Raw genomic sequence first — 25,879 nt, 5'->3', positions numbered from 1 at the left:
TAACAATGGTTTGTAATGCATCAATTCTTGGCATTTCCTACACAAAAAATGATTAACAGAGTCAATCTCCCACATGGAACATATTGTCTTCTTCGACAAAAAGAGGATATAAAAGGTTAATTGTTGCAGAGGAAAGGTGGGTGTAAGCACAAAGCAGAGTTTACTTGGATGGGAGTGAAAATGAAAACCCTTTAATTTGCTTTCATTTTCATGCAAAGAGCTTTTGATATCGATGTTGCACTTGCCATGTACGTCATAGCGCCGCTAAGAGCTTAGCTGCCGCTCAGCTTCGATTAAATTGTAGTTCATGCACTTTCCTACATTATGATATACTCCCACACTTGACAGCAACCAACAGGTGATAACACTTAGCTTTCATGGGTTGTAAAGGTAAGAAATAAGCCTGGAAGACTGTATATCTACTGAACGTGACTTAAGGCCTACCACACCAAAGAAAGCCCTAAAAACAATTTTAGTTGGCATAGAATGAATACTCAGAACACATTTGAAAACATGATTTGGTCCAAAAGCAGATACAGCAATCAGTCCTATTTAACAGATAATAAAACATATATCAATCATAACTGCTATTAATAAAAACCTCTGAAGTATTCACAAAATCACAACACACAATCAAAGACCAAATGTTCAAAACTGTAGGGGAACCAAATGTAAGTTTGATTCTGATATTGAAAAATGAAACTATCACAAACATCAATCTGAATAATAATAATAATAATAAATCTTATTTGAATACTATTTTATATGACTAAATGTTGCTATTGACCAATCAGAGTCAAATATTCCAAAAAAGTTATACTACGACCCCAATTCCATTAAAGTTAAGACATTTTGTAAAATGCTATAAAATCAATAATCTGTGATTGTGGTAATAATGATCTATAACTTTTCACTGACCAAATTAAATGTATTTGTTAAATATAAACAATTTTTGATTTTGATGGCTCCAACACACACACACACACACACACACACACACACACACACACACAAACAAAGTTGGGACAAAGGAAAAATAAATGTAAACATTTTAAAGATTATCCAAATTATACTGTTCTGAAATGAGCAGGTGAATTGGTCATAGGTGAGGGTATCATGTTTGGGTATAAAAGGAGCATCTCAGCAAGCAAAGCTGGATCATTGCTCATCACTTTGTGCCAAATTACATGAAATAAATAAACACACACACACACACACACACACACACACACACACACATATATATATCAGACATGGGGACTTGTGACTTGGACTCGAGTTGACTCGAGTCGCTATTTTTAGGACTTGAGACTTGACTCGGACTTGGAAGTTAAAAACTCGGGACTTGACTTGACTTGAGACACGATGACTTGAATGACTTGAGTGTTAATCAAATCATGTTTTCAGTTTGAATATAAAATATATAAATTATTTTTTAAAATAAAGTTGATTACTCAGCTGGAGCGCAGGCTGAGAATAGCGTCGTGACTGGATCAGGACACTATCATCAGTCATGCCCTCTCTACCTTACACACACCACGCCCACTTAAATCAGATATCACATCACATCAACATGTCAGCCTGAGAGGTACCGAGGGTCATTGCTTTTGTCTTCAATAGTTCGCGCCTAAAAACGCGTGGAAAACGCTAGTCGCGCCGCTTTCTCCTTCTTTCCAAAGCGCTCGGGCAGAAGTGCTCCTGGGGCGTCTGTCGTTGCTAAGCATCCATGACACGCTCTCTCTCAATGAAGACGCGGGAATTTCAGCAAAGGATAAATGGATTTGCAGCACTAAAAATCGCTCGCAGTAGCTCTGCTACTAAATTCATTTCAAAATGGCAATCCATATACAGCTATGATCAGCTGTTCCTTCATCTTAGCTGAGCTTTCAACGTTGATACGGGAAAGGATGAAGCTGATTGGTTAGTTATTGTCACATGACCTGCGGTGCGCTTGCGGCATTCTGAAAAGTTTAGATGTTTTTAACTCGATGCGGTGCGCGTCGTGAGCGCGTTGCTTCCATTATGAGCGCGCATACCGCGCGCCTACATTGGAAATAACGAACTTGCGCGCGCAAAAGACGTGATGTGAACGGCCCCTAATGATCCGCTAGAAGGCCGTCAAAAAAACGCATTCCAGGGGCGGCGCTAGGGCTGGGCTAAGGGGGCATAAGCCCCGAATATTTTGTTACCTTGTCTTTCTCATAGAGCAAAACAATTAATCAGAAAAACGAATGTAGCTGCCGCGATTACCCAATCATGAGAAGTGCATATTACATGTGTATATATATATATATATATATATATATATATATATACAGTACAGACCAAAAGTTTGGACACACCTTCTCATTCAAAGAGTTTTCTTTATTTTCATGACTATGAAAATTGTAGAGTCACACCGAAGGCATCAAGTGCTATTTGACCAAGAAGGAGAGTGATGGGGTGCTGTGCCAGATGACCTGGCCTCCACAGTCACCGGACCTGAACCCAATCCAGATGGTTTAGGGTGAGCTGGACCGCAGACAGAAGGCAAAAGGGCCAACAAGTGCTAAGCATCTCTCGGGGAACTCCTTCAAGACTGTTGGAAGACCATTTCAGGTGACTACCTCTTGAAGCTCATCAAGAGAAAGCCAAGAGTGTGCAAAGCAGTAATCAAAGCAAAAGGTGGCTACTTTGAAGAACCTAGAAAATGACATATTTTCGGTCGTTTCACACTTTTTTGTTATGTATATAATTCCATATATAATTCCACATGTGTTAATTCATAGTTTTGATGCCTTCAGTGTGAATCTACAATTTTCATAGTCATGAAAATAAAGAAAACTCTTTGAATGAGAAGGTGTGTCCAAACTTTTGGTCTGTACTGTACATAACAAAAAAGTATGAAACAACTGAAAATACGTCATATTTATATTCTATACTCTGAGAGAGAGAGAGAGAGAGAGAGAGAGAGAGAGAGAGAGTGTGTGTGTGTGAGAGAGAGAGAGAGAGAGAGAGAGAGAAGAAATGTAACAGTTTAATGTTGTATGTAAACTGTGTTTGAGAGAGAGAGAGAGAGAGAGAGAGAGGTGTTCAGAGAGGAGTCTGTTGGATGTTTAGTTTTATGGACTCAATGTTGAAAATGTAAAACATTTCAAACACTGTTGGCAGAAGTGAAAAATAAATAATTTTAGGAAGTTACAATTTTGTTTGATTCCATGATGTATTTTACTGAACATGAGTATTTACAATGCAAATCCAAATTATTTTAATTTACTGACAGTTACTTATATTTTGTCTTTTAACTTTATTAAGATCAGATTCTGCAGGTAAAATAACAATATTAAGATGACTTGACTTGGACTTGACTTGACATAGCTTGTGACTTGACTTGACTTGACTTGCCCAAGAAAAAAATACTTGGGACTTACTTGAGACTTGAAGGTTAAGACTTGAGACTTACTTGAGACTTGCACATGTGTGACTTGGTCCCATCTCTGATATATATACTGAGATTCAACTGGTTTCAACGCTGATAATAGTAAAACATTTTGAGCACCAAATCATCAGTTTTAATGATTTTTCGACAATGAAGACTGGAGTAATGGAATAAACATTCTCAGACACACACATACATTACATGTGCAAATGTAAAAGCACCCACCCAAATGAAAACAACTTAAATGCTTGTCCAAAAGTATGTGCACGCACAGACACACGGATTTGTGGGAGTGAATCAGTGCCAGCTTCAGCAGTGCACCTGCTCAGGCTCCAGAACCTGACCCCACTCACAGACATAGAATGAGATCATCCTCCAGGAGCAGTGCTACAGAAACATTCCTCAGGAGTGAAACTGTGTCTTCCACCTATTCTGGAAAAAACATTGCCTTCATTTATTTTTGTCAGAAGCCCTTGTTTTGCCTGCTGCTATCGTCCCTCTTTACTAGGGGGAAGTGGGGCACCCGGTTCTTTATGCCACCCGTGGGAGGCAGCCTGTCTGTTTATGGGTAGGATGTTATGTCCCTATGACCCTTGAGCGAACCCAGCTGTTATTGTGCGATCAAAGTTCTGACATCAGTCTGGCGAGGGAAGCCATTTGTTTTCACAGTGTGTCGGGTCAGGGAGAGATGACTAAAGACAGACTTCCCATTTACACGGTTCCCACACCATGAGAGAGAAAAGCAAATGCAATGATGTCATGTTGTGTGCCTGATTCCAATTAAGTGCTTTATTAGCATGTAAAGCTGGCAAGACTCACGGTGTGTGCTATTATTATTATCAATGGGCTGACTCTCACTCACACACAAATTTTTTTTAAACTCCTTACATGTCCAGTAAACACTTTAAAATCCAAATCAAGTCCAACTTTAAAGGAATAGTTCATCCACAATGAAAATTCAGTTATTATTTGTTCAACCTCAGAAAAAAAGTAAAATCAGCCACAAGGTAAGATGGGATCTTGTTTCTAGGCAACCATACACAATATAAAGCAATCAACATCATTTTCAGGAAGAGAAAATAATTTCATTGTATAGGTGGTGAAGGAAATCATTTAATTTATGTGCAAAATTAGATCTTTCTCTTTCCAAGTGAAGTCCCTGCATTTCCATAGTTACAATAATTTACAGAAAACTGACATAGGAGTATTTTTAGACACTTTCCGGTTTAGTTTTTGCCCTGTACTAAACAAATAAACAGTTGGAAATAAAAAAGAAATCAATAAAAAACATCATAAGAAAAAGCCATAGCGAACTGACTCTGGAGAAGACATGCCTCAATGTTTCAAAATTGTGTTCAGCAGGAAAACAACATTTTGTTTTCAAATTTTGTCATTATAAGCCGTAATCTATACCTTCTGCTAACTGTCATACTCGCGTTTACAAGAGAGTGGCGTTGATAGCAGATGATGTAGGACGTAGACCTACGTAAGCTCCGGCAAAAATATGCTAGTTTCGCGAGAACCAAGTTTTGCTTATCTCCCCTTGGCTTATGTCGAAATCCTCAGACAACTTTCTTTAAAAATCCTTATTTTGTACTTCTAATTTATGACTGGTGTGTTGTGCATTCGTCACTAGAGCTTATGAAACGCCTACAACCTACATTATTCACTGGAACCCCACTCTTTCATGGACACGAGTACAACAGTTAGCAGAAGCTAAAAATTACAAGCCGTGCAGAGCACTTCTATTCTATATTTTATTAAATATAACTATAAAAAGAACAGGGGGTTGCAATGACTTGCAAAGTGGGTAGCAAGTTACATGTTTTATTATTATTATTATTATTGCAGCAAATGAAGGTCACAGCTTAAAATCAGATAAGCTAATCAGTTTTCTGACAGCCTGTGGAGTACATTCAGAACCTTTAAGAAAATGCTAAAACGTTGCTTGTTCTGGTCACCTTTTAATGTGAGGCTTGTAAAGAACAAGATGTTACTTCCATTGCTAAAGAGGAAAAAAACAGAAACAACCATACGTATCTGGCTTGGAGTAAGACCTCTATGATCATCTCCTCATCAATCTCATTTTCACAATTCCACATTTGGACTTGATATAACATGATGTTCTTTTTTGCTTTAACAGTCACAACGTGTCTGAAGTCTAACTTGGACAAGACAACATAAGAGGTGGAGGTGGACAGGCAATGGGCATGCTTTTAAAGTGATAGAAGGGAATGGATGAAGATAGAGGAAAATATAACAGGGTAGCCAAAGGCTGTCATGGTGCAAACAGAGTTTGAGACTCTGCACTATATTTGGTAAAAGTACCCCTAAAGTTGGAGGACATGTGTTCTGCATCAGTCTCTTTTATAGAGCTAATGATACAAGTGTAAGCCTGAAATCATTTACATATAAACATAGGCATAGCAACCATTAAAATGGGGGATATGGTCATTATATTTCAGGAGTTTCATTTTGCTTGGCCGTAGTTCCAGAGTATAGCCTGGCAAATAAAACGACTTCAATACCAAACAGAAGCATTGTCCAAAAGATTGCACTGTCAAAGCACAAGGAGCTGAGTGTTTGATTCTCTCGCTCTCTTTCACTTTTTCTCTCTCCCAATCTCTAATATACATGTATAATACAGTATGTAAGATTCAAGATGGTATGATGTTTCAATAGACTTTTTTAAAAATATTATTTTTAATCGTTCTTTTTCTCAGTATTTCATGATGAACCGAATGTAAAAAAAAAAAAAAAACTTTTGTAACTGTAAATGTAATACTGAGATTGTTTTATCAATTTAATTTATAGAATTAATTTACTTCATTCAAAGAAGAAATCTTACTACCACAATCTTAATCTATACAAACTCTATACAAAATTGCCTTAGTAAGTTAGTTAGTTTATTTAAATAAAAGTAAAGAAGAAGAAGACGTTTCTAGCAAAAGTTTCTGATGTTCATCCACGGTTATTTAACATATGATAATTCTTGCTTCATCCTGATATCAATCTTATTATTACCAGAATCAACTTTTGCTCTGCCCTTCCCCAACTTCAAGGTGGTCTTTCTCATTGTATTTACAACACTTCACAGTTTAAGCTGTGAGCAGATCAATCAATCATCGGCTATATCTGACACACACACAAAACCGAGCATTTTCAGGGAGCTACAGTAAATGTGAGTCTTAAGTCCTTATGGAGCACAGCAAGTCCAGTATCAAGACCTGCCTTCTGAAGAACCATTGATCATCTCTGTGAAAAATCGATTCACATCTCTGGCGCTGGTATAGAGCACAGTAAGTACCTAAGTACGAAGACCAGGGGGACTTGAGAGGTGATGAAAAGCACAACTTTAAAGATAGAGGCCTTGGGCAGAGCGTTTAAGTGTGTCTGAGGTGGGCTCCTATTTGGCATGCCAGAAACTTTCAGGTTAGGACATATTCTTTCCACTCAATAAACCCTTGCAGAACATTAACTCAGACTTCATCCAGGATCACACCGTCTGAAAAATGAGGATAAGAATGAACATACATTCACCCTGATTGGGGTGATAGTTTTTGACTTGTATGCGTAATATTCGTAATATTCACCTCAAACGGTTTCATTCTTTCAAAATTACACAAATGCATCAATGTCTAGAATCTAAAATAGGGTAAAAGTACAACATGGAGGTTATTTCAGATCATGTTGCAGATTATTAATGATTTAGAGGCCAAATGGGATGCTTTATCCAGAACTTTTCAACACAATAAAGCAGAAAATACAGGCAATATGTCACAATTATCACAGGCCAGAACAGATGAACTATAAACTAAAAATTGTTGAGAGTAAGAGGTGGGCATTCACAATGAATTCAGATTAAAACGCTCCATCGTGGTCTCATCTGACTGCAATCTGATCCCGTGACACAAATAAGCTGTTTTATGTTTTTTTGGCTTCCACAGACGATCTCTAGATGTGTGTTGTTCTTTTTAGGAAAGCGTCTTGCATGCTTTCCTCACACATGATCCAGTTGACTAGTTCACCTTCATCTGCTTTCTGCTACTGAACTGTGATGCTAAATCAGAGTGATCTTTGGCTTCGCTCGTGGTTTTGTCTTGAATGATCACCCTGTCAAGGGAGTTTCTTTGCCTTCTGATGTGGCTTCCATTCCCCCATAATAGGACCAATGGTGTCAACTGGAACATCCAAACACTCGGGTAATTCGCTAAATTTAAGCATTTGTTTTACTTTATCTCTGGAATGGTCCTTAATCTTCATTTTAACAGCCGTTCCTCAGATTTACTGCACTTAACTGCATGGTTTTCAGCCATAAGTTGTAGTGGCTATTTTTAATTCACAGGTGGAGATAAATTTTAAGGCAACTGTATTGGGGATTTCCCTGCACAATCAAAGCCTCTGAATATCTTTAAAAAATAATTTTTATGGCATCGTTTCATTATTTTCAACATAAAATACAGCTACATTATTTCATTTTGACATTCAGTCTTAGTTGGTAATTCAATTAAAATGAATTTAGATTTCATATATTCATGTGCAGTTTTCCATTATAACAAAATAAACCTTAGCAGGATGATCAGGACCCCAGTGTGAGGCAGAGGGATCTTGTTTCAACCTGAAGGGGTTTAGGGGGAAGTCGTAGCCTAATGGTTAGAGGGTTGGACTCCCAATCGAAGGGTTGTGGGTTCTAGTCTCGGGCCGGACGGAATTGTGGGTGGGGGTAGTGCATGAACAGCTCTCTCTCCACCTTCAATACCACGACTTAGGTGCCCTTGAGCAAGGCATCGAACCCCCAACTGCTCCCCGGGCGCCGCAGCATAAATGGCTGCCCACTGCTCCGTGTGTGTGCTCACAGTGTGTGTGTGTGTTCACTGCTCTGTGTGTGTGCATTTTGGATGGGTTAAATGCAGGGCACAAATTCTGAGTATGGGTCACCATACTTGGCTGAATATCACTTCACTTCACTTCACTTCACTTAATTTGAGATAATTACTCCACACATATTACACAGCTACTTCCCAAATAAATGGACATTAAGTATGTTTTCTCTTTTTGGTCTTTTAGCCTTTATTATGTTATACAGCAGAGGCAGACAGATATATGTGGGTAATCCTATACAGTATCAAATGTTTTGTATAAGCTAATTTCATAATTTGCCTACCTGTCTCAACTTTGGAGTGATCAGTCCGCTCTGTCACCTTCTCTTGACTGATGAGGTAATCAACAATTCTCACTCCGATTGGCGGCTCTGCGTGATTCCATTCTATAATGACCAATGAACTGCTGGGCTCGTATGAATGGGACAGCTTGAGCCTGGAGTACAGGAGTATAAAAACAACATTGATCATTTATGACTCAATGTTTGACCAAGATCAGAACTTTTTCTTTAAAACCTCACATGTTTGATGATATTCAGCTTATAAATTCCCTGAACTCACATGGGTTGAGGCAGAGGAGCGCAGGTCGGGAGTCCATCTGTGCCAAAGGCATTGGAGTCGCATCGACACCAGTCATCAATAACATCACCTTTAGCAGAGCACCACAGTACACTCATCATAGCCTCCTGCAGAGCCTGCATTAAAAGATAAAGATGAAGAGCATGTTATAATAATATTATTCTTAATTATAAAGAGCTATATTAATAACATTTATAAAACACTATTTTCACATACAGTGAGCTTTACAGAATAAGTGTGGAAATGTACTCTACCACCACTAGAGTGCAGCGTTTACCTGGAAGATGAATATTCGTATAGACCACAAATGTTTTAGAGATGAGGATTGTGATTTATTTTTAATAGAATTTAATTATATAAAATTATATATATATATATATATATATATATATATATTTTTTTTTTTTTTTTTTTTTTCTTACATCTAGCTATTTTTGATGAAAAGCACAGTATTGTGCCCCCATCACTATACTGGTGCAATAGTTCCCACTCAGACCACCTGCCAAGTTCAACTTCAGTAATACATTGTCCATCGGCAACCTTTGTTTTCCCCAGGACGTATCCCAGCCTGGCTCATCGCTGCTCAGCTTTAGTGGGTAACCTGGCAAGAGCTGCGGGCTGAGAGTATAACATTATGAGTCTCAGATACCTGGTAGGTCTCGTTGCTGTTGACCAGCTCATAGACTGGCGTGGCTTTAGTGATGTTGAGCAGCACAGGTTCTGCAGGACGTGCAGGCCCAGGGCTCATGTGGCAGAGGTGACAGGACAGAGGGCACTGGCCCTGGCTGCTGCAGTCCATGCGCACCCCCGCCGCCATGCGCTTGGCACCCGAGTCCAGCAGGCTGGCAATGTATGCTGGGTAAGTAAGCGTGCGTGGCTCTTTGTCCCGCTCCTCCGACTCATCTGATGGAGAGTTTCCTGAAAAACAAAATTCCAAATGATTTAGATTTTTAAAAAAAATTATAGTAAGAATCATTCAGTCTTTAGAATAGGGCTGTTTACGTGATAAGATTTCAAGTATGATTAATGGTTAACAATTACGATATTACAATCAACTTATGTATGACTATTATTATAATAATATAAATAATGCATATTAATGAATGAATAATATTATTAACAATACATTAATTAATAATTAAATTTGATAAAATTAGATTGTAAAACCTTAGACACTAAACCATCATTTGAGTCTAAAATGAAACTGCATTGAGTAAAGCTTTGCCTCTATTTTATGCCCATCTCAAAAGTATATTAACTAACACTTGCCTACTCTGCAGACCTTCAAGCACACAAAAGCTATCAGGAAGCTCAACAGCCAATTAGGGAATACCCTTTCACTTCAGCACACTTTAATAAAACACACACACAGAGATTTTATGAGCCAACAGTGTGAACAAAAAATGCAGTGTGAGAACCCATTATTCCTTCAGCATTTCACAATATCAGATAGGCCACGGTTAGCCCAAAATTTTGCATAAGAGACACATGAGGAAATGAAAACGCAGTACCCATAGTGCACTTAATAAAGCAACAAAAGCACTGTGCACAATGCTTACATATCAATCAGTCCTACCAAACCAAGTTCTCAGTGAGATCCAATTGCAAATTTGACTTATATAATTTAAGATTTAATTTATTTGTGGAGAATCAGAGCAGGTCTTTCTTTCTCATTCAATATCTAAATGGGTTCTGGTATGCAGGAGAAGTGTATAAATAGTTATGCAGTTGACCTTTTGGGATGTGATGGGAGCAAACCAGCCCTCAAGTCATTCTACCTACTCTCAAGCTCTTTACAAAATAAAACACTCTCTTAATTACTCATAGAATTCTAAATGATCTAAATTGTATCTTCCACTGTATTTCTTAGAAACAAAGCACTGTAGCTGTGCCAAGGAAAACATAAAAGCTCTTTAAAAAAAGGTTCCTCAAAGTTAATGGATTAAAAAGCCTGTAAATTGCCAAATTTGGATGCCAATCAGAAAGCTTGAGCTCCTCAGAAAATACTAATGTGTTAAAAGTGTTTCATCAAATGTGATGCCAGATGTAGATTAAGAAGGCATTACCAATATTATGCTTAGCTGGTGCTTTAATTAGACAGAGTGAGAGAATGAAAAAAAAAACAAGAAGAAGTGGGGAAGAAGAAATAGGGAAGGCTGGAAGAATCGAGCAAGAGGGAGAGAGAGAAACAGTGGGAGAGCTGCATACTCTACAGTGTGCCAATTTGCTATGACATATTTTCTCTACAGCTCTGGGTTTTGACAGTTATGAAAGCAGCATGATGCATTGCAGGCCAAATTAAAACAGGAGAGTGAAGGAAAACATCTCATTAGATAACTTTCATTTTAGTCAGTTGATTTGCATGGAAACGCACAGAAAATCTTATCATCTGAAGTGTCTCTTTAAGCTCAGAGCTCTTCTCAGTTTAAGAAAAATCCCTTTGATATTCTCAGTGGTTTGAGGGATTAGTATTTATAATTGCATGCAAGTTGTCAGTTGTGACAAAGGTGAGCATTTGGAAATTGCTCGGTACCACAAACCAGCATGTTTTCATCACCACCAACTATAGATATTCCCTAAAATAAGACCTGTGCCAAACAGCCAAAACACTAGATGGCACAGGAGCTCTAGGAGGGGATGCAAAATGCACTTGAAAGCAGAAGGGAGGGGGTGACCTAACAAATTGCATTACATGTCTGCAGGGATCCGAAAACACAATCTGCACGATAAAGCACAAAGATAATGAACATTGCTTCCCCTTTTCTCATGTTTCTGACAAGTATGGAAAAGGATGAAACATCAAAATCGAAAGTCATGAATTGCTCTGCATGTAACTAAAATCTTGAGCGTTCAGTCAATAATCAGGACGTTTAAGCACCCCAGTCAAGCAATTTAGATATGTTGCAATGCATCTAGGCTCATATTTGAACATTTTAGCAAAGCCTTGACAAGCTACTCTCACAAGAAAGATGTTGCATGATGATTATCACACAGTCCTTATTCAAGCACCTGCTCTGTTTGGAGTGTATGTGGATTTGAGTTTTAAAATATCCAATCACAGGGAGCTCAATGCTAGTCCACAATAACAGGTAAATACTCTTCCAGCTTCTTTCCTCTTTCTCTCTCCATCTCACTTCTCTCACCTCAGCTTTTCAATCTTCCTTGTGTTTATTTCATTCAACCGGTTTAAACATGCAGCTTCTGGTCTTCAGTGACATGCCCCTCTGTCTCTTAATAAAAGATGCCAGGGTGGTACAGGTGAGAGCGACTGGGTTTATTTACCTGTGATTGGACCTGCCTGCAGACACAAAGAGCAGTGACATCTTGTTTGTGAGGTCCGAGGGCTAAACTAATTCATCTGTTGGCACCGTGTAGCTGGTAACAATCCCCGGGACCTCGCTCTTCAATCCTACCTGACCTGCTAGGCTGAGGGACTTGGATCTGAAGCAATTTGCAACAGATTCCAAAATGCCTCACATAGAACCGACTGGGGGCTTTATTTTTATTCTCATCCAAGAACGATGAGGCTTACTGTATGTCTAAGCCATATTCCACAGTAATTGTCACAATGTGCAATACAGGACACTGTTTTGAGCTTTAACTCCAAGGGGGAGAGACTGACAGGCAACAATTTAGGGGTTGTTTTTGGTGATAAAACTAGGTGAGAATGAGTCACATCAAAAAGGTGGTGATTGTGCAAACATTGTTAATGGGAACTAAGTACCAGTAATGTAATTTGTTTTGTGCACTACACAACATACTGTACACTTATTTAAGGAGTTTTTATATTTTAATTTTATTTTATTTTATTTTATTTTATTTCACAGCTGGATGTCTTTAAATGTAGTCAATATTTTGTCATACCATTAATTTCAGAATGATATGAGTACAAAATGCCTTTTTGTTTTTATTTCTAGATTTTTCCTTCCTCAGAAAAAAAGTGCATGGATAATATCTTGCAGTGCAATTTTTTCCTTATATTTTCAAAATGTATCAAAATGTATTGTAAAAAAAAAAAAAAATGTATCAACATTTAACCACACATGAAAACTGTCCTTGATGTGACCAATAATATTATAAAAAAAAAGAGCATTGTAAATATCTTGCAGGATTTTTTCTAATTATATTTTCATCAACATGTTTTTTTTTAATTCTGTAAAAATAATAATAATAATAATAATAATAAAATAAAAATAAATAAATAAATAATAATAATAATAATAATAAAGAGCTTTTAATAGCAATTTAATTAATGAGATTAACACTCCATTTCAATTTCTAGTTGTAGCTGCAAGTTTAAGAGAGCGGACCACTGGAACCCCTGCAGCCACAGTGCAATAATCAAATATTTGCAGTCTGCTGTAAGTATCCCTTGGAGTTAGAGGACGATCTCAGCAACAGGGATTCCATGCCAGCCAGATGCAGTTTCCCAGGTCTTATCTGTCAGTGCACGGCAAGCAGCTGGCATGCTTTTCACGAGCGGATTACATGCTTACGGTGCTGTTCGCTCATACTATCATTTCCGCTTTTCGGGGGACATGCCGACCTTCAAGCGCAGCTCAGAACTTTCACCCCTTTTAATTGATGGATGATTTAGAGGGTGTGTGAAAGACTTCTGAAAGACGACGAAGACACAAGATTAAATGCGAAACTACATATGCATTAATCTGAGATTAGAGTTATTAGCCTGGGGAGCATTCAGAGATGCTCACAAGTCTCTGAGCTAGAGTCCAAGTCAAGTCTCAAGTCTCTGAGCTAGAGTCCAAGTCAAGTCTCAAGTCTCTGAGCTAGAGTCCAAGTCAAGTCTCAAGTCTCTGAGCTAGAGTCCAAGTCAAGTCTCAAGTCTCTGAGCTAGAGTCCAAGTCAAGTCTCAAGTCTCTTTATTATATTAAGTCTCTGGTTATAATAAATGTTGCATCACGTAGAGCGACCCATCCAAGCTGCTTAGAACACTGCATGGCTATATATAAGGAATTCAAAGCATGTAATATGTTATTATGACAACTCTATCTATTAGCATACAATATCAACTTTGATTTTGGTATAAAATAAGTGTAAACAGGCTATTGCAACATGTCAAAAACACCAAGAATGCTTTACTTTTAAGTTAATATCTGTATTTTGCATTTATGGATTCAGTAATGGCCTTCTGTCTGTCCTGGCTGTATAGCTGCACACCTCTTGTCTGGCTTAAGAATGAACAAAGCTACGCTGACTTGTGTTATTCATACAATACCTACTCACAAATAAACATCAAAAACAAAGCCGGTGTCCTGACATTTTATCCTACCCTGTCAGATTTTCCTACGCGGGTTTACTGCGCACGCGCACATCAATATCGCGTCCTTTGTCTCATGCTAAACAACGATATTTAATGTATCTGCATGACTGTAAGGGTAGGTTTAGGGCTGGGGTAGTTGTAGACTTTAATAAAAACGCAATCTAATTGGTAGAAAATAATATTTATTGTTGGTTTCCTGTAACTGTATCCATTTTAGCTACAACCGCGAATATAACACATAATTACTGTATTTGCAGTACTGTAAGGGTATGATTAGGGTTGTGATAGGTGTAGACATTAATAAACCATAACTTTACAGTAGAATTTTCGTTGTGGAATTGTACTACCCACTGTTTTGGTGGGAGGTAGGAAAATCTGACAGCGTAGGACAAATCGACAGAACACCGGCTGCAATGAATTTCTGTGCAAAACAGCTTTTACTACAAACACTTCCACACAAGAACATTGTTATCACACAAGAACATTTTGATAGAGAACCAAAAATATTTAAAGTAGATAAAATTAGAATAAATAAAATGGAAATGTCTACATACTATTACTACTGTAAACTTTGCAAATAGGACATCAGCCCCTTCAAGTCAATGAACAATAACAAAGTGGGCTGCAATGAATATCTGTGCAAAACGTCATGGCTCCGCTCCTACCCAATGACAGAGGCACGCAGGTTTTTTTCCACTGGAGTACTCACGTGAAGGATGCGTGCACAACTAATAACTAATATCATCACGCTATAAAGGGTTGGCCTGCGCTGGGTGCGCCCCTCCCCCTATAACTGTTCTGTCTCCTGGCGGAGCTCATTTGTGTGCATCTGTGTGAAACACGCGCTCTGAAACACGCATAGGAAAAAAGAGCGACAGAAAGAGCGGCTCCCCTCCAGCCGTGACTCGGCTCCCATCGTTCATGTTTATGAGCCGTTCAAAAGAATCGGTTCGTTCGCGAACGTCACAACTCTAACAGCGAGCTCATCTGACGTTTACTAAAAATTAACATTGTTCACGAGTCCCGGAGCTCGAGTCCGAGTCGAGTCTGAAGTCTTTCGAGGACGAGTCTCAAGTCGAGTCTGAAGTCACTGTTTGTGCGACTTAAGTCGCACTCGAGTCCGAGTCTCAAACTCGAGTCCCCATCTCTGGGAGCATTAGATTGTATAGTGGGGGGAAATCTGAGACAGAGATGGATTCTGCCATTTGCTTATTTCACTTCTCTGTCCAAGGCTAAACTATTGTCTTTATACAAAAAAGAAAGAAGAAAAATTGTCAAGAGTGTTGAAATATGAATTATACCTTTTATCCTCACAGTGTAGAATGATCCAAGCTATCTCTGGTAAAGAAAAGGTGTAAAAATATTTTGGATGTGAAACAAAAACTAATTTCACAGAAAGATTGAATTTTGCAGTTCGGATAAGAAACAGAGTGGTTTTCTTTATGCGTTTGTTACAGATAATGTTTGAAAGACAGGTTGTTTCCAGAGGGTTTATTTTTTATTTGTATTTTTCTTTTTAATTTTTTTGGACATTTAAACATATTATAACCATTAAATGTGACCCTGTACCACAAAACCATTCTTAAGTCGCTGGGATATATTTGTAGCAATAGCCAAAAATACATTATGTCAACATTATCGATTCTGAATCTTCGCAAATAGTCTTCTTTTATATCAAAAATCATAAGAGTATTAAGTAAAGATCATGTTCCATGAAGATATATATATTTTTTATTTCCTACCATACAGTAAATATATAAAAACTTCATTTTTGATTAGTAATATGCATTGCTAAGAACTTAATTTAGACAGCTTTAAAGACAATTTTCTCGATATTTAAATTCTTTTTTCTTGCACCCTCAGATTCCAGATTTTCAAGTAGTTGTGTTTTAGCCAAATATTCTCCTATCTCAATAAACCATACATCAATAGAAAGATTATTTATTTAGCTTTCATATTGTGTATAAATCTACATTTTGTAAAATTGACACTTAAAGGGACACTCCACTATTTAAAAAAAAAAAAAAAAAAAAAAAGACTAATTTTCCTTAAACAGAATGTGTTTTACCTTTTTTGAATCCATTCAACAAATCTCCAGGTTTGGCGGTAGCACTTTTAGCTTAGCTTAGCATAGATCATTCAATCTGATTAGACCATTAGCATCTCACTCAAAAATGACCAAAGAGTTTAGATATTTTTCCTTTTTAAAAGTTGGCTCTTCTGTAGTTACATCTTGTAGGTACTAAGACCGACGTAAAAAATTGAAGTTGCGATTTTCTAGGCTGATCTCGCTTTTGAGGGAGATGCTTAAAGTCAATAGTAATCAGATTCAATGATCTATGCTAAGTTAAGCTAAGTGCTACCGCTAGACCCGGAGATCGTCTACATGGATTCAAAAACGGTAAAACACAACTGTTTAACTCTAAGGGGAGTTGAAAAAAATTGCCTATTTTCAAAAATAGTGGATTGTTCCTTTAAGACTGGTTTTGTGGTCCAGGGTCACAAATGTTTAAAGAGACACTTGGACATTGTTTACAGAATAGAAGTCAATGGGTCCAAAAAAGGAAGTCATACAAAAAAAAAAAAATGTCTCCAAAATTAAACTTCTGTTATCACTTACTCACCTTCAAGTCAATGGGCCTCATAAAACCTCATAAAAAAATAAAATAAATAAAAAATAAAAAACAGTCATACAAGTTTGTGGCAAGTTAATGAACAATGAACAAGATAATGGCAAGTAAAAAATGACATAATTTTTTTTGGGGGGGTGAACTATTCCTTAAAGTAGTACTTGACATGCAAATGAACAGCAACACAATGAAGGAACAACCAGCTGGTCGTCCACCAACTAGTAAGAATAGAGACATCAACTACAGTACCAACCAACAGCAAAGAGACCACGGTGAGCTCCAGAAATGCAGGTCATTCTTTTTAGCACTTTTCCTGTCAACTAAACACATGAATTGCTAAAAATTCCAAATATTTTCCTCAAAACATTTTAAATTCTACTTGGTATGTCCATCAAAATTGATGCACTAACCCAGCACACACAGTGCAGCAGAGGCCAGTATTATTCAAGTGTGTCTGTGTTGCCGGTGTGAGAAGACGGTTCCACAGTGACTGGTCAAAAGATTCATTAAGAAGAGAAGTCACTGAGGTCCGGTTTGTCCTGACCTCTAAAATGAGTAATCAGGGCCAGGAGATGACTTCTCCAGCAGGTTCCTGTCTCAAGCCCTCATTCTGTCACACAAACACATATACACACAGGTCACCCCGTGTTGACACCATTGTACTAGCTATATTCAGCTCCCTTGGCTTCAGCTGTCAGAGACACTGAGACCCTATAAAATGAATGTCGTAGATGAAGTTTAAACTCAATAAAAACCTTGGAATGATTAAAAACCTACACAATTAGAACAAAATATATAAATAATAGAAATAGCTTTGGGCTTTGCAAAGAGAAGTGTAGTTAAGATTTGAAGGAATCCAGATCTTTTGCTGAACCCAGCATAGTGATATGACACAGATGACCTGGACTCATATATAATACAGAACAATAACATGCTGAAAGCACACATACTGTATGCAGCATAGCCAAGGAAAGTATTTTCAAGGTGGACTATGTCAGTAATACAAAGTCAGCATGTCTATTTACTTTGTTAATACACAATCCTGGTCATATTGAGTTATTCACAATACTACAGTTCAGAGGCAACTATCTATCACGCTGTATTACATAGCAGAAGTAAAATGAGGTTTTAGATGGAATTAAGACTTTAATTGCTGTCCAGCAAGTGCTTTGTTAAATGTGAAGGAGAACACAACAGCAACGACAGATTAATGTGTACAAGCAGAAAGTGAGGATGTGCTAAATGAAGTGTGAAGTTGGAATGATACATCCATCATGGACTCTACCAATGAAGCCTGCATATGGTTTGAGTTCTACACCAGTGGTCTTTGAGCAAGAGAACAAGACAAATGGATTGTATTATCAGGTTTTAATTGTCATTACTGCACAATGATTAACCTAGTTGTCAGATGTCCAGTCAGGTATAATTAATTATTAGTATAAGAAATTATTCACCTGTAATATAAACATGATTATCAAATTCCATTGTATTATTGTGCATACTACTCTACTGTAACTATAAAGTGTGATTTGACTGGACCATGGCATAGTTAGGCATATTTTAACATGGAAATAATTTCTTTGAGCATAATGATTAGATGAATGTAATAAAGCCAAGGTCATGGGTTCAATTATCACAATGCAAAATTACTCAATACTGCTGGATAAAGCAAAGTTTCACACGTGTTTTTTTGTGGCGACCCTGAATTGCGGTTCTAAAGGTTTAGAGTGTGAAATAATGTTGTTTAGCAGCAGACAACCAATCATGCTTGCTTAATTAAATAGATGAGCTCATGAGCTCTGTTCAGCAAAATACTGTAAGACAAGGGTCATGTTTTACTGTGTGAGAGAGACAAACGAAATGAACAATGTTAACCTTGGGTTTGCAATACTACAGTGTTAAAGCAGGGTAAAATGAACAGTATAAAAAAAAAAAATAAACCGGGGTTTAGAATGGTGAAAAGCCTTAAATGAATTTGATAATTTCAGGCATTTATATTTTTGGATGCTTTCATTATATATATATTTTTTCCAAAGTAGCACACAGTATACAAATAAGACTCTTAATATGGAGACAATTTGAAATAATTTTAGAATCATAATTGAGATGTTTCAAACTCTACCTAAACAACCACCCATTTGTTCTGAGAATTAATGATGCTGGTGTACTTTCATTATTCACTATGCACACCCACCATAAATCAGTCTCTCTGCAGCATCTGTAAGTACGTACAACTAATCAAGCTGAAAAATACCACTGTCATGCTCCAGTAATTGCTTTGTGTCTGTTAGGGATGTTATACTTCAATTTTCATTACAGGGCTCCACTTAGTAACAATGTTTTTACTGAAGAACATTGCTGTTAGGATTGTTTGGATCCAAACATTATTTGGATTAAAATACACCTTTAAAGTTTGTATCCTGGCAAAAGCATTATATATATAAACTCCTAATGGGAGACTGATGTGTCAAAAAAATTCACAAGCATCCACAAAGAAAGCTGTTCAAAGTCATTCCTCCATCCGACAGGTTCAGAACAGCAACATTTCAGACTTTAAATGCAGCCATATCCACAAATGCTAATTTACTCATGCATCTGGTGTTTTTGTCTTAAACTGACACTGGCATTGTAAGCATCACCAGTTGAGCTACAGAAACACCTTTATTTGCAATAATTATAAATAATAAAAATAAATTATACAATAACTATTAATTCAATAAATAATAAAATGTACATGTACTGTATAGTGTATACAATAATTATTAATAAAAATAAATATATCTTTAAATAAATAAAATAAAAACTAAATACTAATACTAATAATAATAATATTAATAAATTATGCATTTTATTCCGACACTAGCAATGCCAATGTCATGGATTTGATTCCTAGGGAATACATGAACTGTTAAAATGTATACCTTAATTAAAATATTTGATAAAATATCTGCCAAATAAATACATGTTAATGGTAAATACTACTACTACTACTACTACTACTACTACTACTACTAATGTTAAAAATAATAACAACAAAGAGCACTAGGACAGCTCAAAGTCAATAGCTGTCATCAGAGAGCTCAGCATCTGTTCAGTAGTCTTGTTAGGAACAGCATGGTTATTTTGCCATTTAATTTCTAGTTCCACAGGAGGCAAACTGAAAAAAAAAAAAAAAGATTAAATAAATAAATAAATTCTGCAGTTTCCTGATGAGTCAGACAACAGCGTCTTTTATGTTGCACAATTTAAATATCAAATTGATCAGCACGAAACAGCACCCTGAACAGTTCACACACAGATGTCTTACTTGAACCTAAAATACTTTTTCTGGATTCCTGCTGGAGTCTCCTGCAGTGAGAGTTGGTTTATGCCGGTTGCTGTCTGATTTCTATGTTCAGTATCTCTCATCTCCCAAACATCAGATCACTGCCTAATGTGTGTCTGTGCTTCATGAGGATGTCTTTGCATTTTGATGGTTTGCATCACATTATGCCCCTTGTGTGTGTAAGCATACTTGGCAATAAAGCTCTTTCAGAATCCTTCTATATATATATATATATATATATATATATATATATATATATATATATATATATATATATATATATATATATATATATATATATATATATATATATATATATATATATATATATATATATATATATATATATATATATATATATATATATATATATATAATATAATATAATCCTATATACACAAGTACTCATGTACTTTATATATAATCCTATATACACAAGTACTCATGTACTTTAGCTCCCAGAAAACACATGGAATTATAAAATTAGTCACTTTGGATATATAAATGTAAAAAATGCTTGACCAATGATGTCCTGCTCACTGTTGAGCTCATCAATGTCTTTATGCAAGCAGATATGCAATGCTTTAGATAAGCAAGTGGCCATTATTATGGAGAATAGAACTGAGACTGAATAAAGTATTTCGTTCAATAAAGAGTCCTAGCACCAGTCATAATTCAAGATGTGTCATTATGTGGAGTTATAATTATAAGGTTCTGTTTAATGATATATTTAAAGTCTCCACTGACCTGCTGCATTCCTCCGAAATTAAGTTTCAGTCTATTACACCTCTGCTTGTTGATATTGAAAAAAAAAAAAATGCAGTTGCATATTTTATATATATATATATATATATATATATATATATATATATATATATATATCAAGTGCAAGTGCAAGTGTTATAAAAAACAACAACAACGAAAAAACAAAACAAAAAAAAAACATCTAATATACAAGCAGTTGCTGGAACATTTCAAAATACAACTATATATTTGGGGTGCACATAAGTGGGATGCATGTGCGCATGTGCAACCAAAATAAAAAATCCACCGCTCATTTGCATACCGACATTGTTGACAGGTTTTAATGCACAAGATTTAGATAAACTAACTGTAATACTGTTGTCACAGTTTGCTACTGTGAGGAACACAGAGATGGAGGTGCGAGGAGAATGGAATTCAAACATATATATTTTAATCATATCCAGGGAACAAGGAAAGCATACGTAGCAAGGGTAGACATATACAATTCCTGACCATGGAGAACAGAACGGGCTAGAACTCAAACGAGGGGCAGACAGAGAATGACTAATAACAAGGAACACCTGCACAAATAAAACTAAATGGGGACATGAACTGAAAGGACCAAAAAAAGGGCAAGGAAGGCACATGGGGAGCAAAACACAAACAAAACAAGGAACATGTATGACAACTGTATAAGATTTCCACTCAAACTGACAGCATAAATCTAGTCTACGTGCTGCCATATTCAGAGCAAAATGAAAAACTGACATTTCATCCGCTGATGCGCTTCACTCGGCAGCGCTAAACCCCAGTAGTGCATGTACTTCAACTCACAAAAATAAACATTTGCTGATTCTGAAAAATATGTAAATTCATGATGATTTTTGAATAAATATAGTTCCAAAGATTTGAAATAAAAATATTTTGTAATTATATAAATGGCTTAATGTCACATTAAATAAATTTTATGTGTCCTTGCCCAGTAGAATTATTATTATTATTATTATTATTTATTTATTTATTTATTTATTTATTTATTTATTTATTTATTTTTAAATCTTAACTACCCACAACTTTTGAATGGTATTGAATCATGGTTTCTACACAAAATATTAAGTAGCAATAACTGTCTTCAACATTGATAATATTAAGAAATGCTTCCTGAGCACCAAAACAGCATACTACAATGATTTCTGAAGGATCATGTGACACTATAAGGCTGGAGTAATGGCTGCTGAAACTTCAGCTTTGCATCACAGGAATAATAGACATTTTACAATATATTAAAATAGCTAAAAGTTATGTTAAATTGAAACAATATTTCACAAGATAACTATTTTACTGCATTCATGATCAATTAAATGTAGCTTTGTTGCGCATAAGAGACTTCTGATTAAAAAAAAAAAAAAAAAAAAAATCAATGAATCTTACCGACACCAAAGCTCTGAATGGTAGTGTAAGCAAATATAAACTTCATTACTTTATGATTGTCCATAGGAAACTGTAGCTAATAGGGATAGAAACTGGTGAAATAACAGTCCTCTGTATTCCTCCTGAACCAGAGAAGCTCTCAGCGTTACAGCAGAGTATGATGTGTGCAGGCTTTCCACTCATGTCTGGAGCTGGTGTGCGCTGCAGTGTTGTGCCGTGTTGTTGTTGCAGTCAAATTTCCCTCAGTTGATGTGAGAGGAATGTGTTGGTGGTCATGCAGAAAAGCAGCCCAGGGGGTTCAGTCATGGGTCGGTGCACCCTTGAGACATCCAGGACTCTGGCCCTGCTTGATACCAGCCAGGTCTAGATGTCAGATAAAATACATTGGCTTTCCCTAGCCCTTTCCCTATTTCCTGCAACAGTTGCAGTGACCCCAGCTTTATAGAAATCCCTCTAAAATTATGCAAACATGTGCTGAAACTCCCTTTAGCAACAAAGCCCAAAAGTCTGAGACCACTGGAAAATCTGGGATTTTTATTTTACTTTATATATTTATTGATTTATTTACTTTTTAAATGTAAACCTAGAAATAAACAGAAACGCTGTTGTTTAAAGCTATGCATGTATTTACAATTTAATAATTTTCTCTGCATTTCTTCTCTTTACTAATGTTTGCTTTCAAATCTAGTTGTCTAATAAGCCTGGCATTATGTCTTATAAAATTATGACTATTGTTGGCTCTTTAACAAATTGCTCTTTTCCTCTTTTGTACATTGCTTTGGATAACAGTGTCTGCTAAATGCACACACACACACTTGGAGTCCACTTCATTTTAAATGATAGACAATGAACTCCCAGCACTTCCACTGCCGGAAGTTGAGAGTGTTTACAGATTACCAGTCCATTCAAGTGATAAATCAGACTGGAGAGTGTCTGCTGAGATGAGCCTGATAAGTGAGTATGTGTGTGTCCTCAAAAGTGGGGCAAAGGAATGAGGAATCACAGCATGGAAGATGGCTTGAGGATATATGTGTGCCACAGTGGGGGAGCTCGTTACTGCAGAGACTCACACCTTCTGTACTGAAAGCAGACTAGTGTGTAAGTGTTCCAGTTTAGCAACCGTATAACCCCCTCACCCTCATCTGTTAAACCCACACTGGCACACACTGCCCTCAGCGTTTGCGAGCCTCTTTCTTCCATCCGCTCCTCCCATGAGATGTAATTAACAAAGAAATGACAGTGAAACACACTGCCGATGGGTCTCCCTGTCTACAGCAAGGCTAAAATGTGTTAATCCCTTTAGCCTGTCATGAGCAACGGAGAAAACCAGCGACTGTGGCAAAATGTGTGACATTTCCCCCCTAAAATTAAGTGAAAATTAGATGCGCAATAATTGTATTGTAAACGAAAGTCTGCAGCATGCTCAGGTAGTTTCTTGTTCCCCCACAACATGAACCCTCTGAAGTCCTCATTAGTCTTTATTAAAATGCATTTCTAATTTAGCCAGACCCATTTCACTAATGCATCTCAATGACAAGGATCATTTTGAAAGATGGCAGCATGGGATACTGGCACTCGTGTGTCTGTTTCAACCCTTGGACTAAACTAATATGTGTAAAACACTGATGTAGAGGGACATCATCAATTATTATTATTATATATGTATATTTTTTTTTGTTGCTGTTTTTGAAAGACATCTCTTATGCTCAACAAAAGCTGTATTCATTTGATCAAAAATATAGTAAAAACAACAATATTCTGAAATATTATTACAATTTACAATACCTTATTTTATATTGTAACTTTTATTATTCTGTTTTAATATATTTTTAAATGAATTTTTTATTATTAGTTGCTCAAACATGTCTTAACAATGTCAATGTTGAAAACAGTTTTACTTAACATTTTTGTGGAAATTGCAACCAAAATAATGAACAAAAAATACTCTCAAGCATTATCATTTTGTGGAACTAAATTGACAATTGATCTTCAGTATGACATTAAAATTAATTAATTTTTACAACAGACATTGACACAAAGCCACGTTATTAAGACAATTAAGCAGTTACTTTTTTATACACATACTTGTGCTAGACTGACTGTCTAGGTGTTTTTTTTTTTTAACTCTGTGCAGTCAACTGTCATCTGCACCAATGGTTTACTGAAATCTCAAATGACTTATGTTGCAATAAGAATTGGAGAGTGCACTTTATTTTCCTAAAGTTGGCAACCACACACAGTTCATCCAGATGGCACACGAGGAAGTGGGAAGGATATAACACTTCTATTCCTAGGTTTTCTTTTATCAGAGCACAGTTCAAATCCACATCTCTCCAGCATAAGTGTTGTGTTGCTGGCAGATGGAAGCTGAAGGCTACGTGATCGGATGTATGCTGAGGCAACAGAGTTTGACTGAACACCTAAGGGACTAAAGGCAGGGTAGAAATCTCTCCCTGCACAGAATTAAATTTGGTTTCCTATCCAGGACAAACAAACCTTGCCCTCTAGTAAGTAGCTGTCCTTGACCGTGCCGGCACTGGATGGTGAGAAAATATAAATCGTAAGCCAAGTCTGAGAAGACTGAATGATGTTTACTAAGTAGCTCTGCTTTCCTCAAACTGCTCTCTTGATTTCAAAGACTGACAAAGTGTTCAGACTGGCACTTTACTGCCAATTCCTCATTCATCATCAATTCATCTCCACTTATGCAGCTGCTAATTTAGATTGACTTTTCAGTACAAAGAATCGACGACATCATTTATGGCTGGGATGAAATTTCTGATTAATATGCATCACCCTAACAAACCGTAGAGTGCAAAAATGTCAAATGACAAACAATTAAAGCAGCTAGAGAGAAAATCTGTTTAATGCCTCTGCTTAGCAGCTGATACCTACTTCACATGTCATGAGTGCTCTCCGGGGAGATAATCGATAACAGAATTAACGTATAGCATGGTGGTTTAACAAGATGTTTCCGTGAAAACATTTTAGATGCTGGCATGTTCACTCCAGCAACCAATTTCAAATGTCTGCTAGGAAATCTGCTGAGACTGATGGGAAATTATACAATTATACAGTTGAGCCAAAGTTCTGGTCATTTTACATTTACATTTAATCATTTAGCAGACACTTTTATCCAAAGCGACTTACAAATGAGAACAATAGAAGCAGTCAGGTCAACAAGAGAACAACAACAGTATACAAGTGCCATGACAAGTCTCAGTTAGTCTAGTATAGAACGCATAGCCAGGTATATATATAATTTTTTTTTTTTTTTTTTATTATTAAATGAAAAAGACAAGAAAAGGAAAAGTACTGGTGTTAGTAGGTTAAGTGCAGGCGAAAAAGATGAGTCTTTAGATGTGTCTTGAAAATGAGTAAAGACTCAGCTGTACGAATTGAGATTGGGAGGTCATTCCACCAGCTGGGCACAGTCCAGGAAAAGGTCCGTGAGAGTGATTTTGAATTTCTTTGGGATGGCACCACAAGGCGTTGTTCACTTGCAGAGCGCAAACTTCTGGAGGGCACATAGGATTTAACCAGTGAGTTTAGGTAAGTTAGTGCCGTGCCAGTGGTCGTCTTGTAGGCAAG

At 36.8% G+C, this 25,879-nt stretch overlaps 1 protein-coding gene across 2 annotated transcripts in view; it reads right to left on the bottom strand.

The window, feature by feature from the left end:
- The window catches only part of astn1 (astrotactin 1), a 205,213-nt gene that overhangs the window by 13,661 nt on the left and 165,673 nt on the right, over positions 1–25,879 (bottom strand). For both annotated transcript variants that reach the window (XM_052618992.1, XM_052618999.1), the window contains exons 17-19: positions 9,527–9,795; positions 8,860–8,993; positions 8,583–8,734 (exon numbers count right to left, since the gene is read on the bottom strand). In XM_052618992.1, coding sequence (XP_052474952.1) covers positions 8,583–8,734; positions 8,860–8,993; positions 9,527–9,795 — 555 coding nt within the window. The remainder of the gene's footprint in view (positions 1–8,582; positions 8,735–8,859; positions 8,994–9,526; positions 9,796–25,879) is intronic.

This window comes from Carassius gibelio, chromosome A2 (assembly GCF_023724105.1).
Source record: "Carassius gibelio isolate Cgi1373 ecotype wild population from Czech Republic chromosome A2, carGib1.2-hapl.c, whole genome shotgun sequence".
Lineage (NCBI taxonomy): Eukaryota > Metazoa > Chordata > Actinopteri > Cypriniformes > Cyprinidae > Carassius > Carassius gibelio.
This window is presented reverse-complemented; position numbering and strand designations above follow the sequence as displayed.